Source organism: Solanum tuberosum, unplaced genomic scaffold (genome assembly GCF_000226075.1).
Source record: "Solanum tuberosum cultivar DM 1-3 516 R44 unplaced genomic scaffold, SolTub_3.0 scf00026, whole genome shotgun sequence".
NCBI classification, from domain to species: Eukaryota; Viridiplantae; Streptophyta; class Magnoliopsida; order Solanales; family Solanaceae; genus Solanum; species Solanum tuberosum.
Genome location: NW_006238952.1, coordinates 170,743 through 186,529, shown reverse-complemented (window position 1 = coordinate 186,529; position 15,787 = coordinate 170,743). Strand labels below are relative to the sequence as shown.

Here is a 15,787-nt window from a genome sequence, read left to right as displayed (position 1 = left end):
CTCTCCCAGATCTCGTTCGCCACTCTCCCAGATCTTGCTGTCTCACTCGCCTCTCTCACTTTATACAAAAACGCAAATGTATAAAATGCGTGAAAATTGTATATATACATATATTTTTGTTCCCCTCTCCCAGATCTCGCTCTCTCACTCGCCTCTCTCACTTTATACAAAAACGCAAATGTATAAAATGCGTGAAAATTGTATATATACATATATTTTTGTTCCCCTCTCCCAGATCTCGCTCTCTCACTCGCCTCTCTCACTTTATACAAAAACGCAAATGTATAAAATGCGTGAAAATTGTATATATACATATATTTTCGTTCCCCTCTCCCAGATCTCGCTCTCTCACTCGCCTCTCTCACTTTATACAAAAACGCAAATGTATAAAATGCGTGAAAATTGTATATATACATATATTTTCGTTCCCCTCTCCCAGATCTCGCTCTCTCACTCGCCTCTCTCACTTTATACAAAAACGCAAATGTATAAAATGCGTGAAAATTGTATATATACATATATTTTCGTTCCCCTCTCCCAGATCTCTCTCCCAGATCTCGCTCTCTCACTTTATACAAAAACACAAATGTATAAAATGCGTGAAAATTGTATATATACATATATTTTCGTTCCCCTCTCCCAGATTTCGCTTGCTCACTCGCCTCTCTCACTTTATACAATTGATCTTTTTGTATATGTATACCAAAGTAGATTATACAATTGCTTTCTTTTGTATATGTATAGCGAAATATACATATTTATGTTTGCTATGGAGCGCAATTATACAAACTTTGTTATAGCATACAAATATGATTTTTGTGTTTGCTATATGTGAAAGTTGCTCTATTTTAAATCATTTTTTGTGCACCCATTTTTCTTGCTTATTTTAAATCATTTTTATTTTATACTTTGTTTAACACATTATATACATTGTTATCTATTAATTATATACATTGAATATACGCTGGAAGTAAAAAATCTAGAGCTTATCTATAATTATACAATACTTATGTAATTGTATATGTACAATACAAATAATGAATAGATATTGTATAAGCTATGTGTAATAATATAAAAATAAATAATATATACTTCTCATATGCAATCTAAAATAGAGTAGAGTGTATACAAATTTTACCTCCTACCTTACCTTAGTTGTTTTTATAAACCCTCCCCCCCCCCTAGTTCAATAAAATAGTAAAAAAATGATTTATCAAATAGGGATGTTAAAATTTAATAAAGCAAAACGATTGTGGCAAATACAATGACTCAAATAGAGTTGATATTGAATCTACAAAGAGTTTATATAAATGAGAAACTTAATGTATCCAATATAGTTTCCAATAAAGGGAAATTTTACTCTCGTTTAATTTTGAATAAAAGAAGAAAAATGAGTTTCTTAAAAAAAAAATCATCCAACTAAATAGTAATTGAGGAAGAAAGGGTATACCTTTAACACAGTTTCACGAAGAAAAATAATAATTTTTACATTTGAAAGGAGAATTTATAATTTTTAAAAACAAGTTTAGAAAATATTACAAGTGAAACAATAATTTTTACTCAGAAAAATTATTTTATTTTTAAATGGAATTCATGTCCCACGACGTGATCCAAATGAGAAAACTTGAAACATCAACTCTCATGTCGTCTTGGATCAAAATAAAGAAAATGTCTTATTTCTTATATTTCTTTAAAGTTATTTTTATCCAGAGACTTATCTCATAAAAAGAAAAAAAAGTTATATTAGTATAAAACTAGAAGCAAAAATCAAATTTTAAAAAAAGTTTGTAATAAAATTTGGACGAAATAAAAATTTGTAGTAAAATTTGGACGAAATAAAGGTTTGTAATAAAATCTGGACGAAGTAAAGGTTTGTAATAAATTTTGGACGAAATAAAGATTTGTACTAAAATTTGAACTGAATAAATAAATAAAAATGTAATAACTTTCAAAACCTAATCAATATCGCCTCCTATATAAAGATGTTATCGACACTTCTCATTTCAAACACAACTAAAATCACTGCGGCGGAGATGAAGAAAATTCAAGATGACGGAGATGACGATGAAGAAAATCAGTTTCGACATCAATCCATTTGCCTCTCCCTTGTTTCCACCTGTATTTTTTATTTTTTTTGAAAAAAAAAGGGTATAGGGGAAGGGGAAATAGCTAGAGGATTACAATTTGTAGAATCGAATTCTTATTAACGGGATAGATGCTCAGGTAAACCAACTAACTGAACTACTAAAATTCCTTAATTTTCATTTTATTTACAAGAATAACAATTTATGTGTAAATGCAAGTGAGTACGATATAATTGAATTTGCAATCTTTATTAGAAAAAGTTTATTATATGTGCACGTTCCTTTAAAAATAAAAATAATTTTATAGATTTATGCCCACCTAATCTAATTTTGTCTCTACCAACAAGGACAATAGCGAAGTGGTAAGAGATCTCGAGTCCCCTTGGGCAGGGAGTTAGTTCCCTTTGTTAGGAAACACTTTAACCCTAATGTGTGACTTTCTAGCGTGATTCGTATTTACTCGAATTTTAATGTGGATGCCAAACACCGAACGGAAAAAAATCTAATTTTGTCTCTGACCAAGGAGCAAGGCTTGATATTTCCAAATTTAAATAATTTTTTTTGAAAAAGATTAAAAAAATATATTTTAAAAACTAACTTTTAATTTAAATTAATAAAGCCAAAAGTCGAGAAATACAAACTTTAATTCAGTTTTTCTAAGAAAATAATTTTAAAAAAAATAATTCAGTTTTTCTTGTTCGGTTTTTTGAAAAATAAAATATTTTTTTTGACAGATGTGCTCTACCTCTGCTGCATGCGTTCCATCTTCTCTCTCTTACTTACTTGTCCTTTGTTCACTAGTACTGGTGTCACCTTTTGGGTCTTTTGATTTTGCAGTGCTCTCGTTTGCTCTGGAAAAAAGAAATGGGTGCCCTGGTTCGTGTTTCCGTTTCAGATGAAGAGGAAGAACGGAACAAAAAACTTCTTGAAGCTGGGAATGAGCTGCTTCAGCAGCCTACTTCTTCTTCTAAAGAGGAGCTTCTGGAGAAACTTGATGTGAGACCCTTTTCTTTTCTCTTGCCATTTGTTTATCTGCTTAGACCCAAACGTACATAAGGACCAAGGGGTCTCAATTTTTTGTACTTACTCCTGTTCGTTGCTGCAATGCTGTTGTTTGTAATTTGTTTAATTTCTTTATAACAGAATTCTTAAACTGTTCTGAAATTTGTTTTAGGTTACCAATTTTTTAATTAATCACAGGATGAAAGGACCCTAATTGGTTACCAACCTTCTTTGATGTGCAAGGAACATGTTGAGAATAGTAGATATCAAAATCTAGGTCTAGGTGCTAGGTTAGATAATAACTTTTTTCCCTTACAAGATCAGAAAGTAATACCCAATGAACAAACAACAAAGCATAAGACTAAAGAATCATTTCAATGTGGTATAATATTCATTGATGGATAAGGTTCACATTCGCCTCCTGTGCAAGCCTAAATGTTCCTAAGTGTGAACATCTACCCCCCACAATCCCAAATCTACAGACAAACCACAACAACAATAACATACCTAGTGACCGGTGTAATGCCACGAGTGGGATCTTGGGAGGGAGGCGTGCACGCATCCTTACCCCAAATCTACATAAACGTGGGATCAAAATACAAGTGAAAGAATGTTCTTGTATTATTTTGAGAAGCCAAGGTGACAACCTTTTTAGGTGGTGGATATCTCAGCCTTCGTAATATTACTGATTTCGTAAGGACTTTAGGGAATCCATAAGATAACACAATCTTTGAATTATCCTATGGTTTCCCTAAAATCTTTATGAAATCAGTAATATTACGAAGGCTGAGATATCCACCACCTAATACTATATGCTTGAATTGTTTGGCAAACCAAGATAGCCAAAAAAGTTGTCACCTTGACTTCTCAAGAACATTCTTTCACTCGTAATTTTGATCCCACGTTTATGTAGATTTGGGGTAAGGATGCATGCACGCCTCCCTCCCAAGACCCCACTTGTGGCATTACATTGGTCACTGGGTATGTGGTTGTTGTTTGTCTGTAGATTTGGGATTGTGGAGGTTAGATGTTCACGGTTAGGAAGTTTTTAGGCTTGCGCAGGAGGCGACCTTATCCATCAATGAATATTATACTACATTGACTGATTCTTTAGTCTTGAGCTTTGTTGTTTGTTCATTGGATATTACTTTCTGATCTAGTAAGGAAAAAAAGTTATTATCTAACCTAGCACCTAGACCTAGATTGTGATATCGACTATTCTCAACATGTTCCTTGCACATAACTAGGGAAGAAGGATCAGTCAACATGATCAATCTTGAATCATTATTGTTCTGAAGGAACTTGGCCTAGCTTTCCCTTCTTGTGCTTTTACTTAAGTTTTATCACAGATTATGATTTCCATTTGGCATTGCTTATTCACTTTACCTGGTAATGGAATTATATATATATGTTCTTTTACTTCTTGATGTGTGAAGGACATAATCAGGGTTCCTGATGGATGAAAGGACATATAACTGTGGAAAGAGAGATGTTTGACCTTGTGATGTAGTTTAGAACTTTATTTATTCTCTATTTGCTACAAGATCTCATGATCTAGATTTCATTTATTATCCAGAGAAGCGCTTCCAATGTATTTGACATGGTTCAAACATTTTTTTAATGGTATGCAAATTTCAGAATTTAGAGCATCTTTTGTCAATGGTGAAGCAAGTTCCCCCTGCATCAGCACGAGATGCTTTTCGGCCTGCAATGGAAGCACTAGTTGCAGATGGACTTCTACGACATCCTGACATAGATGTGAAGGTGTCAGTTGCATCTTGCATTAGTGAGATCATGAGAATTACAGCTCCAGATCAACCATACGATGATAGCAGACTTACGGCAAGTACAATTCATACAACCTTCTTTGCCCAAGTTGGAAGTTAGATTGGTTTCCAGTCTCTCTTTTTGCTTTGTAATTGATGGCTCATATTCTGTAGTAGTTATGCATCTATGATTTTCTTGGATGCATGAATAGTATTTATACATACTCACTGTTGGTTTCTTGCTCAATTGGTGGACAGGACTTTTTTGAGCTTGCAGTGTTGGCATTTGGGAAATTGTCTTGCTTGGATGGTCGCTGTTATTCAAAGGCTGTCTCTATTATTGAAGTTCTTGCAAAGTACCGAACGTGCGTGCTGATGTGGGATCTCGAGTTAGATGCGTTGATTGTTCAGATGTTTCAACATTTTCTGAATAGTATAAGGTATATATCCAATGATGTGATTCATTCATAATTTTCTAAAGGAAAGAGGGATTGGACCGGGTGTAACTTTGCTGGTATTTTATCTTTTGTTTTTCTGGTAAATGTATGCTCTGTCCTTGCCACAAGCTGAAGTATTACTTTTCCCTTTTCCTTTTCATTTATTTATTTGTGCACTGTCAACCTAAAAGAGCAGAACATTCATGAATGAGATGAGTAATTGCTTGTGACTACTGCTATCTTGTGGTTCAGTATATTTTAGTTAGATACTTGGCTTAGAGTTTTGTCTTGGTCAATATCTGTCTTAGGACTTAGGAGAAATTCTATATGGGTGCCTCAGCAGTTGCATGTCCTTGAAAGATTGTCCCAGCTGAGAACAAGCAATTCAGTGAGCCCTTTTTTTGGAACACAAATTGTTTTATTTCGAATTGATTTGGGCTTTGAAGGTGATCAATTGATTATGCCCATAGAGCTAGTAAAATGGGAGTGCAAACGTGGAAAAGAACAACAGTGATTTATAGTGTTGTTTTTCCTCTTCTCTGTTTTGGTAACATGAAGAAAGTTGAGATTTTGGTAGTTGTGGATCAGATTGGTAGACTTAAGTCACCAGGGGTTAGCTCAATAGGCACCGATTGAGGGACTTCAGTGTTATGTCACAAGTTAGAGCCCTGCCCCAAGCGAACTAAATCCAGTATTTAAGTGGAGAAGGGTAGAGGAGTGGGCCCATCATCCCCAAGTTTCAAAGGTTGCAGTTGGCCAAAGGGTTGTTCCAGATGGATTCTTGATCTTAAAAGACAGATTGGTAGACTTGAAAAGTAAAAAGGAAAGGAAGTAAAGGCTGAAAGACCAGGAGGACTGGGAGAAACTATGTCTCATTTCTGGCACCAATCAACTACTAGGTGCAGTTTCAGCAGCTTCAATCAGTCTCACGATGAAGAGAAGTCACTTCCAAATGAATTTAGCCCACTCACCAGAAGACTAAATCACCATGCTAGTCCATATTTAGTCTATATAACCACTCTCCATGAAGCATGCACATTTCTATCCGGGAGAAAATCTCCACAACTTACTATAAAAGCGTTGTATTATAGGTGGACAGTCTCCTAATTCCTTCCCCCTCCATGTGGGAACCATAATCTTCTTCCACTCTACTAGGTGAAGTTCCTTTTACACTTCTTACCCTTCCAATAAAAATCCCCAATGATCTTCTCCAAATTGCTGAAACACTTACAAGCATGCACAATATAGACAATAGATATAAAATATGTGTGTATATTAAGGAGAGTCGATATACTTTATCTTCCCTCCCTTAGTATATAGTCTTTTCGCCCACTCAAATTTTTCTGGGATCTCAACAACCGGCTGCCAAGTATCCAACTTCTAATACTTCAATGTCTGACTATCCAAATTCGAAATCTGATAAGTATGATATTTTCTTATCAAACTAACTCTTCGACTATAAATTAAATATTTTTCCACTATCACTAATAATCATAATTCAATTATACATGTTAAAATTTGTACCAATCATACACACTTATAGCAATGGGATGGAAGGAGTATATGACAGTTTTAGCAGAATATTCACCGTTGTACCTTCATATATTGAATGCTGCATAAATGAACTTATATGCTGAGGTACATAGCATGTCAAAGTGTACCGCATTCTTTTTTTCTTCATAAAGTTCAAAGACTACCAGTTCCTCAGTATGCCATTTTTTTCTTCTGGGAAATGGTTGACCATGTTTTGTCTCTTGCCCCATTTTAAGGCCGGACCACCCTGATCAAGTATTCATGGACATCGAGGAAATAATGAGCATTATAATAAAAGAGAGTGAAGAAATTCCAATGCAGCTTCTGAACATCCTCATAAGTAGTGTTAAGAAGGAAAACCAGGTATAGCTTTTCCTTTACAACTTTATTCATTTATCTTTCTCATTATTTTTAATGACATCTTCTTTTGGTTTAGAATGTGTCACCTCGTTCCTATGTGTTGGGAGAGAGAGTTCTTCAAGAAAGTGCTGTCAAACTTCATCCATATCTTCCAAAAGCAGTGAGGTCCCTCGGCATTTCCATTAACAACTACTCGGAAGTTGTTGAATTGATTTGGATTGAGGCACTTGAAAGTAAAACCACGGTGGGTCTATCTGATAATCAAAGTAATTCCTGCAATTATTTGTAAAAAACATGATTGTTTAGTTGTGTAATTCTCCATTTCTCATTCTCTTTTCTAAGTTACAAAGAATGGAGTTCCCAACCCCACCTCTTTTTTCTAAGATTATTAGATCTTCCGTATTTCCTGAACAGCTGATTAAGCACTGATCCTAGACATATTTACTACATTTCAGCATTCCTTTTCCGTATTTCTTTTTACTATTATAAACTCAGGAATGTGTACACGTTTTCCACCAAGCTGTCCTCATTTTTAGACTAGCTTGAGAAAGATAAAACTTAAGCTCCTTTATGAGATAGTCAGAAACTCTTCTTGTTTTGCTGATTAATTGTTGATCTAAAGGTGATAAGTAAAGGTAACTTCACAGATTATAGGTGATATTTGTTCTGGATTTAATGATGTGAATTCTTCCTTTGCTACACACTTGTCAGGTGGAAAATGCTCCCGAAGAGCTTGCACCACATGCTGCACCTGACATAGTTGTTCCGTTCTTAGATCAAGCACCTATTTTGCTAGGGAAAGATGATCCCAAGCATAAAGACAATGATGTCGTTCTAGAGACGGATACAATTTTAAAGGAATCAGAACATGGAGATGCAATGAAGCAGCAAAAAAGTACCGATTCAAGGACCACCTTGCAATCTGAAAACTTGGGGTTCGTAAATGCAGCAGCCAAAAAAGCAGTAGATCCAGAAGCTACACAGACTTCAAAGAAAAGAGGTTGGAAGCCTAATTTTTTGAACAAACCAGAGGAAGGATACGATCATGCTTGGGTAAGTGGAGAAAGGAGGTCAAAAGCCCGTATTCTCTTGAAGGATTGTGGGAAAGATACTAAAAAGAGAAGTAGTTGTTCACCTAAATGTGCAATCTCCAAAGGATTGTATGGTGAGGAGAAGACTCCAATAATGACTTGTATAAAGAGACACCAAAAGGAGAAAAATGACAAATCAATTTCAGCAAGAGATGCACCAGGAGCTATAACCAAGAAGAAAGTCTCACAACCTACATCGGTTGCTTCAGAAGAATTTGTTGTTGTGGAGGCATTAGAAGAGAAACATGAAAAAGACGACAAGAAAAATATACCAGCCAGATATCGTGATAAAAGACGGAGGTTATCCGTTGATGAATCAGGAGCTGAGGTAAATTAAAGTCTTAAACAGTTAACGCCAATTGGCTGAATTCGTTTAGGAAGTTGTGTATTCGTTTTGGCAACAACCTCTCTACCTCCACGAGGTAGTGGTAAGGTCTGCGTACACTCTACCCTCCCCAGACCTCACTTTGTGGGATTTCACTGGGTATGTTGTTGTATTTATTCTGCTCCTGGACTATTTTTTTTTATCAAGTAAAAGTTTTTTCATTCATAAATATGGCTAAACTTGCCGTATACAAGAGATATACCAAAAAGCAAAGAATCTACACACTATGATTCTCTACACACTCCATCCAATCCTCTATACAACAAGGAATTTTCTGATTATGCCAAAAGAAAATAAGGGAACGGAGACTACTTCTCAACTAAGAGAAACTTGACTCTACACCTTCAAAAACTCTCCTATTTCCTCTTTTTACACCACCCACGATAGTTCTGGGCTTAATGTATACGTAAATTGAATTGTGCAGGCATTGGGCTTTGTCTTCTCAATCACCAAAGAAAGCAACTTTGCGAAAACCTCTAAGGATCAACGGAGAAGGAAGAATTCACCATCACAAGAAAAGGTAAACATCTGTAATCATTAATTAGAGATGGCTTATAGTTAATGATATTAGACAACTTTCAGTAGGTGACTACTAAAGTGAATGTACTCGTTTTGGAATATTATGTGGATTCTAGTAAAGTATTTAGTATACCCCTTAGTTTGGACTTATTATGTACATAAATCGATCCCTGCAGGAATTAGGTTCCGTCTCAAACACCAAAGAAAGAACCTCCCCCAAAACCTCTAAGGATCAACGGAGAAGGAAGAATTCACCATCACAAGAAAAGGTAAACATCTGTTATCATTAATTTGAGCTGGCTTATAGTTAATGATATTAGACAACCTTCAGTAAGTGATTATTAAAGTGAATGTACTCGTTTTGGAATATTATGTGGATTCAAGTAAAGTATTTAATATACCCCTTAGTTTGGACTTATTATGTACATAAATTGATCTCTGCAGGCATTAGGTTCTGTCTCAAACACCAAAGAAAAAACCTCCCCCAAAACCTCTAAAGAACATAAAAGGAAGAACTTGCCATCACAAGAAGAGGTAAACATCTGTTATCATTAATAGAGCTGGCTTATATTTAATGATATTAGACAACCTCAGTAAGTGATTACTAAAGTGAATGTACTTGTTTTGGAATATTATATGGATTCAAGTAAAGTGTTTGTTCTACCCTTAGTTTTGGGCTTATTATGTATAAAAATTGAGTGGTTCAGGCATTGGGTTCTGTCTCAATCATCAAGCAAAGCAACTTCCCCAAAAGCTCTAAAGAACAACGTAAAAGGAAGAACTCGCCATCACAAGAAGAGGTAAACATTTATTATCTTTAATTAGAGTTAACTTACAGTTAGTGAGATTAGACAACCTTTATCAAGTGATCACTAAAGTGAATGTTCCATAAAATTTGCCAGTGAGGTTATTTATGTGCTGAAAGTAGTTTTACTTTTGTTTATTTAACTTAAGAGTAGAGGATATTTTCTTTTTTTCTATCTTCAACGTGACTGTCCTCTACCTGTGATACAGTCCTGATGTCATGAAATTTTATAAAGAAGTTACCAGTTGTAACTGAAGAGAAAAGACTTTTGACTAATAATGAATCTGATGTGGATACTTTTCAACGCTTCCATCTTGTCTCTAGATGTATCAGTGTTTGCTCTCTAGACTGATGATCATCTCTATAATCTTTTCCTTAGGATTCTGCGGATAAGGTTGTCAGAGAGCATGGCAAGGAGCTCGTTGGCTGCAGAGTAAGGGTTTGGTGGCCACTTGATCAAGTGTATGTGATTTCACTGAATATGTATATATTTTTTTTGAGAATGAGTTGGGGACCCGATGTGGATGGGGGTATATTATGTAGCCAAGCTTCAGATATTCCTGTTAAAAGTTTAAATGTTGACTTGCTCTTTCACTGAGTGAGTCACATTTTTTTCATCCGAATAACACTGAATGAATTGCTTTGTCATAAATTTCTGAATATGAATAATGCATATGCATCAGCCTCAGTTGTGATGTCAATTACAGAAGTAGGCAAGCAATTTGTCAATGGTAGGTAGTAGCAACTAGAATATTGTATAAAAATCATGAAGACGATACTGGCTTATATTGGACCCCCAATCAACTGGAAGGAGCAAAGAAGAGGGTATAGTATGGTCAACTACAATCTTAAAGTTTCTTGCTATAAAAATTAAATTCAAGTACTTGTTGTAGTCCAGCCGTAATAATGACTCAAGGGCATCTAAACTCTTGGCATGAAACTCTGGGTTGATGGCTTGTCGTTGAGAAGGGGGAACTGGTACACTTGCATGTTAAGTTGTTAACAATGTTTGACTAAAAGCTGAAAAAGGTAGATCTGACGAGTCGAAATATACAAGTAGTGATATCTGGGTTCCATTTTCAAGCTTAATTCCACTTATTGAATGCTCACATTGTCAAAAACAGAGATTTATGAGGGCCTAACATTATAGGTTATATTTGAGAAAGATAATGGTTCAGCTGATTCTCTATGCCTTAAATAGAAAATGGGGGTTCTTTTCTTTTTTTTCCCTGAAAAGAAAAGGTTTTTAATATGGGGATATATCTTGATCAAAGAAAAAAATATGGGAATATATGTTTAAAATCTGATGTTCAACCAATAGAGGGACCTTTCTTAAGGTAAAATAAGTTAAAGGACATCGTTAAGCAGATGTATCTTGTTGGTGCTTGGTTTTGTCATTGCATCATATTAGATATTTGGTAGTATCTGCCCAAAAAGATTTGGTGTTTACTTTCTTCCTTCTTTTTCTCAAAAATATTCTTAGGTCCATACAGGCAGACTTTTGAGCATTGAGCTTCTTATTATCCCTTTTTGTTTTAGAATTTTGACACATTACTTTTTTCGTTCTAATGAGGTTCATTTTTTAGTTCAAATGTCATATCACGTAGCATTCACATTCTGTAGGTTCTATGAAGGACTTGTCACTGATTTTGACCATTCAGAGAAGAAGCACACGGTAAAGATTTAGAATGGCTATATAAACATTATTTTTCTTGTATATTAATTGAGTTCAACTGCTTTATGTAATCATACATTCGTACTCCCTTAAATGCTGGTTGATGCTCCTCATATGCTAATAGGCTGGTATCAGTCTACAGTTTCACAGGTTGTCAGAATCTAAGTTGAAGTTAATTTGGCAAGCAATTTTCTAAGCCTTGGAAATGTTTCATCATTCATGTTTTTCATGATATTCTAAGGTGATCTATGGAGATGGCGATCAAGAAATGCTTAATCTTACAAAGGAACGCTGGGAACTAGTTGACAATGACAATGCATCAGATCCTGTGGGTTCCTGCCAGGCTTTTCTTTTCCCTTCTCTTCTCTACCCGTCTGTTCTGTGCTTGTCTTTATTTGCATGACTTATTGGATGGATGTATTTCAGATACACGAGATTGCTCCTGGTCCAAGTGATTTGTCTGACATGTAAGCTTCATTCACCTGATTTCTCATTCATGGCAAGTAATTTGATGATTTGAAATGCTGCTTGAGAGCTAAATATTAGCGTCAGAATAGAACTTAGATCATTGTGACATGCTGGATAGCTTTAGATGTTATAGATGAAGCACCTTCTTTTTTTTTAGCATCCCTAGGAGTTCCCACCATTTTTGCTCCCTTGATGACTTGAACCCACAACCTCAGGGTTGGAGGTGGAGAGTGCTTACCATCCGAGCAACCCCTCTTGTCAACCACCTTCATTTAGCTTTTCCTGTGTGGTGCTTCTTTTGTGTTCTTTAATTTTTTTTTTGGTGCATCGAATCTAACTCAACTATCCAATTTTAATCTTGTTCTCTCACATAGACATGCATATACCTGCAAGTCTCTCGCTGAAAATGTCACCCTTTTTTGCCTTCAGTAAAACTTCTCGATAGATTAGGTGTCCAAAATTCAACTCTTTTGCATTCCCTATTTTACTAGTTTGCTTCTGTTGCCGTGTTATTTGGTGTCCGTATCTTCAGATAAGCTACCCTTATACTTCTGTCTTCACCTATGTATGCATCAGAAAAGTGATACTTGTATCCCATCAGATATTATGCAAAATCTTCTTGCAAAGATGGGGATTAAAACCTCCCTTTTCGTCTCCTGCCTTATTTAATCTGTTTACATAATTACATATAAACAAGCCTCCCTCATTTTTTTGAAGAAAACAAGCATGACGTTATACTTCATTTTCCAGATATTTACAGTTTTTTTCTAGCATTTATGTTGATAGGTGATTCCTTTTAGTATATTCGGGATGTAAACAAAATATAAGACACTTTGTTAGAGTTTGTTCTAAAAGTAAATGCTAAAAGGGAAAAAAACAACTAAAAGTCGAGCACTGATGTATGTGAACAATGAAGCAACAAAATGGTGTTATGTTTGTACTGATTTTTTTTCCCTTTTTGAAATATTGATGAACTTCTGACATAAAACCTAGTAAAATAAGAGTGTCAATGAAATTTGGGTGGGTATTCAATATGTTGACTGATTGCATTTGATGTTAATTGTACAGTGGCGCAGATGGTTTCTGTAAATCTTTTTAAGGCATCAGCAGGACTACTGGGTCACTTACACTAATGCAAAAATAAAGTCACTAGAAGTACTATGTTCTCTTGTGACCTTTAGGATAAAATAATATGGCACATTTGGAAGTTAATAATTTTTTATGTTGTACTTCGAAGCTATTGCTTTCTCAAATATCTATGTGAAACAATTTTAGTGGTTGATAAGTATTACATAAGTTGTTAATGTGCAGGCGCCTTGGTTGCATTATTGATTCATATCGCCATACAAGGAAAAAAAAGAAGGTGAGAGTACTTGTGTGGAAGCTTTCTGCCTATGAGCTACACATCTTTGGCTTGCCCCTTGCACTTTAATTGTACTTTGTGCTTTAAGCCCCAATAGAGTTTGGCGCTTTTCTGCGGTTCTTGTTTTTGTTATATACTTTTAATGGATAGTATCTTTCTCCTTGCTTCTGCTGAGCATCTTCATTTAATGAAAGTATATCTCACCTATTTTATGTTATCCTGGTTTATTATTTACGAAAGAACTGCTGGTATTATCCTATTTCACCTATTTTACGGAGTTGATATTGTTTTGGGTAGAACTTGCATGAGTTAAAACCATTCTCCATGGACTGAAATGTGTTTCACTTTATGAAACCTATATTCTCTGCATTCTTAGTGTCAATTTTTTGAGCAGGCTTTGAATGTTGATAATGATGTGCCGTTGCTAACTCCTGGTACTGAAAGCAAGAAGAACGCATGCAGCAAAACAAAGTTATATAGTGTAAGTTGGTGCTACTTCAATCGTAGTCGGGTACACTAATCATTGACTCTTTCTCTTCTCTTCTGTAGTCATCTTATTTCAGAGGGTTTTTCACACTGTCATCTAAGTTCTGCTACGTTGTACGTTGTCATCTCCTTCTAACTAAACATTACACTTTGCCATCTCTAAGCACTAAGATCCAATCACATTATCTGAAAGAAAATAATGACTTCTGAAAGAACGAAATAGCCCTTCCTTGTAATTAAAACTTTCAAAAGAGAAGTTATAAGCGAAGATTCACGTTCACGTGAATTTATTTTGCCTTGCTAAATTAGTCCTTTTCACCCTGCATGACAACCATTTTGGTCTCTAAAAGTGTTCACAGAGTGTCATTGTGAATGGCAAACTGCAGCAGAAGTTTAGTACAAAGTGAACCTAGAAAGCATGCATGGCAAAGTGATAAAAATTTGAAAAAGTTAATCTTAGTATTTACTTCATAACACCTGACTATGCTCAAAATTTTGGCAGGGGAAAGCAACTGACGATCCGATGACTCCAACAATGTAAGTTATTTTTATCACATTTAGACCCCCTTTGCATGATAATAAATGGAATTTGAGCTAAACGAAGTATTTTTTTATGAAGGACCATGCAGCATAATTCAACTCCAAAAGGAGTGCACCAAAATAAAGGGATCAAGGTTGAAGGTTCAGAATCTGGAGTAGACGAAAATCCAAGGAGTTTGACAACAACTATAAAGGTGTCGCCCGAAGATGGTGATGTGTCCAGTGAGCTGGTGGATGTGCGTGGCTATAAAGTAAAAGTGAGCAGTGCTCCTATACTTGCTGCCATTTTTGCCAAGTATGGTGACATTACAGTCAACTGTCAATGTAAATCACTGGCTGCCAGAGCTTCCCTGCTTGATGTTGTTAGTGATGTTGTCGGGCGGCTGAAAACCGGTGATGTTAGTATTTCTTCCATTAAAGCTATGAGATCTGTAGTCTCTGATGCTGTGGATGCCAAGCTTGATGTAGCTTGGCTGCAACAGTATCTGGATGAGATCTCTAAAGAGGAGGATATGGAGAAAAAGTCTTCCTTACTAATGGCGTTAAGAGAGACTACCATGCTCGTCTCTAAAGCAGCTAGAAAGGATTTGGTAGAAAGGAACAAGGAGGTCTTAGCAGCAGAGAAACGACTCAAAAAGACTGAAAGGCGCTTGCGAGAGGCCCAAAGCCGAGCAGGAGAGGTGCAAAGGTCTGTCAAAGCATTTGAAATACTGGGTGAAAAAGTTCAGCAGGACATCAAGGAGGCGAAGGATCAAGAACAATATTGGCTGAGTAGGTTGAGTGAGCTTTTATAGCCCACAACTGTTTTATCCCTCTACTAATTTTTCTGAACACTAAGACGGTTATCTTGACATGGCTTATTTTTGTGAATGATCATCATGAAGCTGGCAAAATTGCTCATGGGTGAATTTTATTTTGTACATGATGGTAAATTTAACTCTTTTTGTAAACATTCGCATTTTGTGTAGCATCGAGTTTGTCATATAGCAAAAACTACAACTGGAATGTTTGTATGTAATGCTACAACTCCTTGAACAGTTGCAGTGTCTACTGTCTAGTATATTCTGCTTAAGGTAATTTTGAACTAATCCATTGCATTGTGAATTCATCTGATTCTAGTATTTTTATGTGTAAAAATTTTCTAAAATTGCAATAAATAGCATCCATGAAGTCATAACTTTAGTAATATAACGGGTTTAATGCTAAGAACCTCGATGGTTGAACCCATAGAGCTTATAAAGTTTTGATTTGCCTTTGCCCCCCCCCCCCACCC

At 35.6% G+C, this 15,787-nt stretch overlaps 1 protein-coding gene across 3 annotated transcripts; it reads left to right on the top strand.

Moving 5' to 3' along the window:
* Positions 1–2,824: 2,824 nt before the first annotated feature.
* Positions 2,825–15,602, top strand: LOC102591968 (uncharacterized). Of its 3 annotated transcripts, XM_015306159.1 has the most exons (18): positions 2,826–3,080; positions 4,725–4,928; positions 5,111–5,292; positions 7,059–7,185; positions 7,259–7,426; positions 7,894–8,601; positions 9,083–9,178; positions 9,354–9,446; positions 9,622–9,711; positions 9,885–9,977; positions 10,362–10,444; positions 11,606–11,657; positions 11,899–11,985; positions 12,084–12,124; positions 13,437–13,488; positions 13,883–13,969; positions 14,477–14,511; positions 14,594–15,602. In XM_015306159.1, the coding sequence occupies exons 1-18, from the start codon at positions 2,949–2,951 to the stop codon at positions 15,306–15,308; spliced, it is 3,045 nt and encodes a 1,014-aa protein (XP_015161645.1). In that variant the 5' UTR covers positions 2,826–2,948; the 3' UTR covers positions 15,309–15,602. The 3 variants fall into 3 exon arrangements, with proteins under 3 accessions (XP_015161646.1, XP_015161645.1, XP_006341687.1); XM_015306160.1 differs by lacking the exon at positions 9,885–9,977 and having other exon boundaries at positions 2,825–3,080; XM_006341625.2 differs by lacking the exon at positions 9,354–9,446.
* Positions 15,603–15,787: the final 185 nt, after the last annotated feature.

Excerpts from the sequence above, each read along its gene's own strand:
- LOC102591968 (XM_015306159.1), top strand. The coding sequence starts at position 2,949 with ATGGGTGCCCTGGTTCGTGTTTCCGTTTCAGATGAAGAGGAAGAACGG. Across the intron at positions 7,186-7,258 it reads GTGTTAAGAAGGAAAACCAG|AATGTGTCACCTCGTTCCTA; the intron begins GTATAGCTTTTC and ends CTTTTGGTTTAG. Across the intron at positions 11,658-11,898 it reads ATTCAGAGAAGAAGCACACG|GTGATCTATGGAGATGGCGA; the intron begins GTAAAGATTTAG and ends TGATATTCTAAG.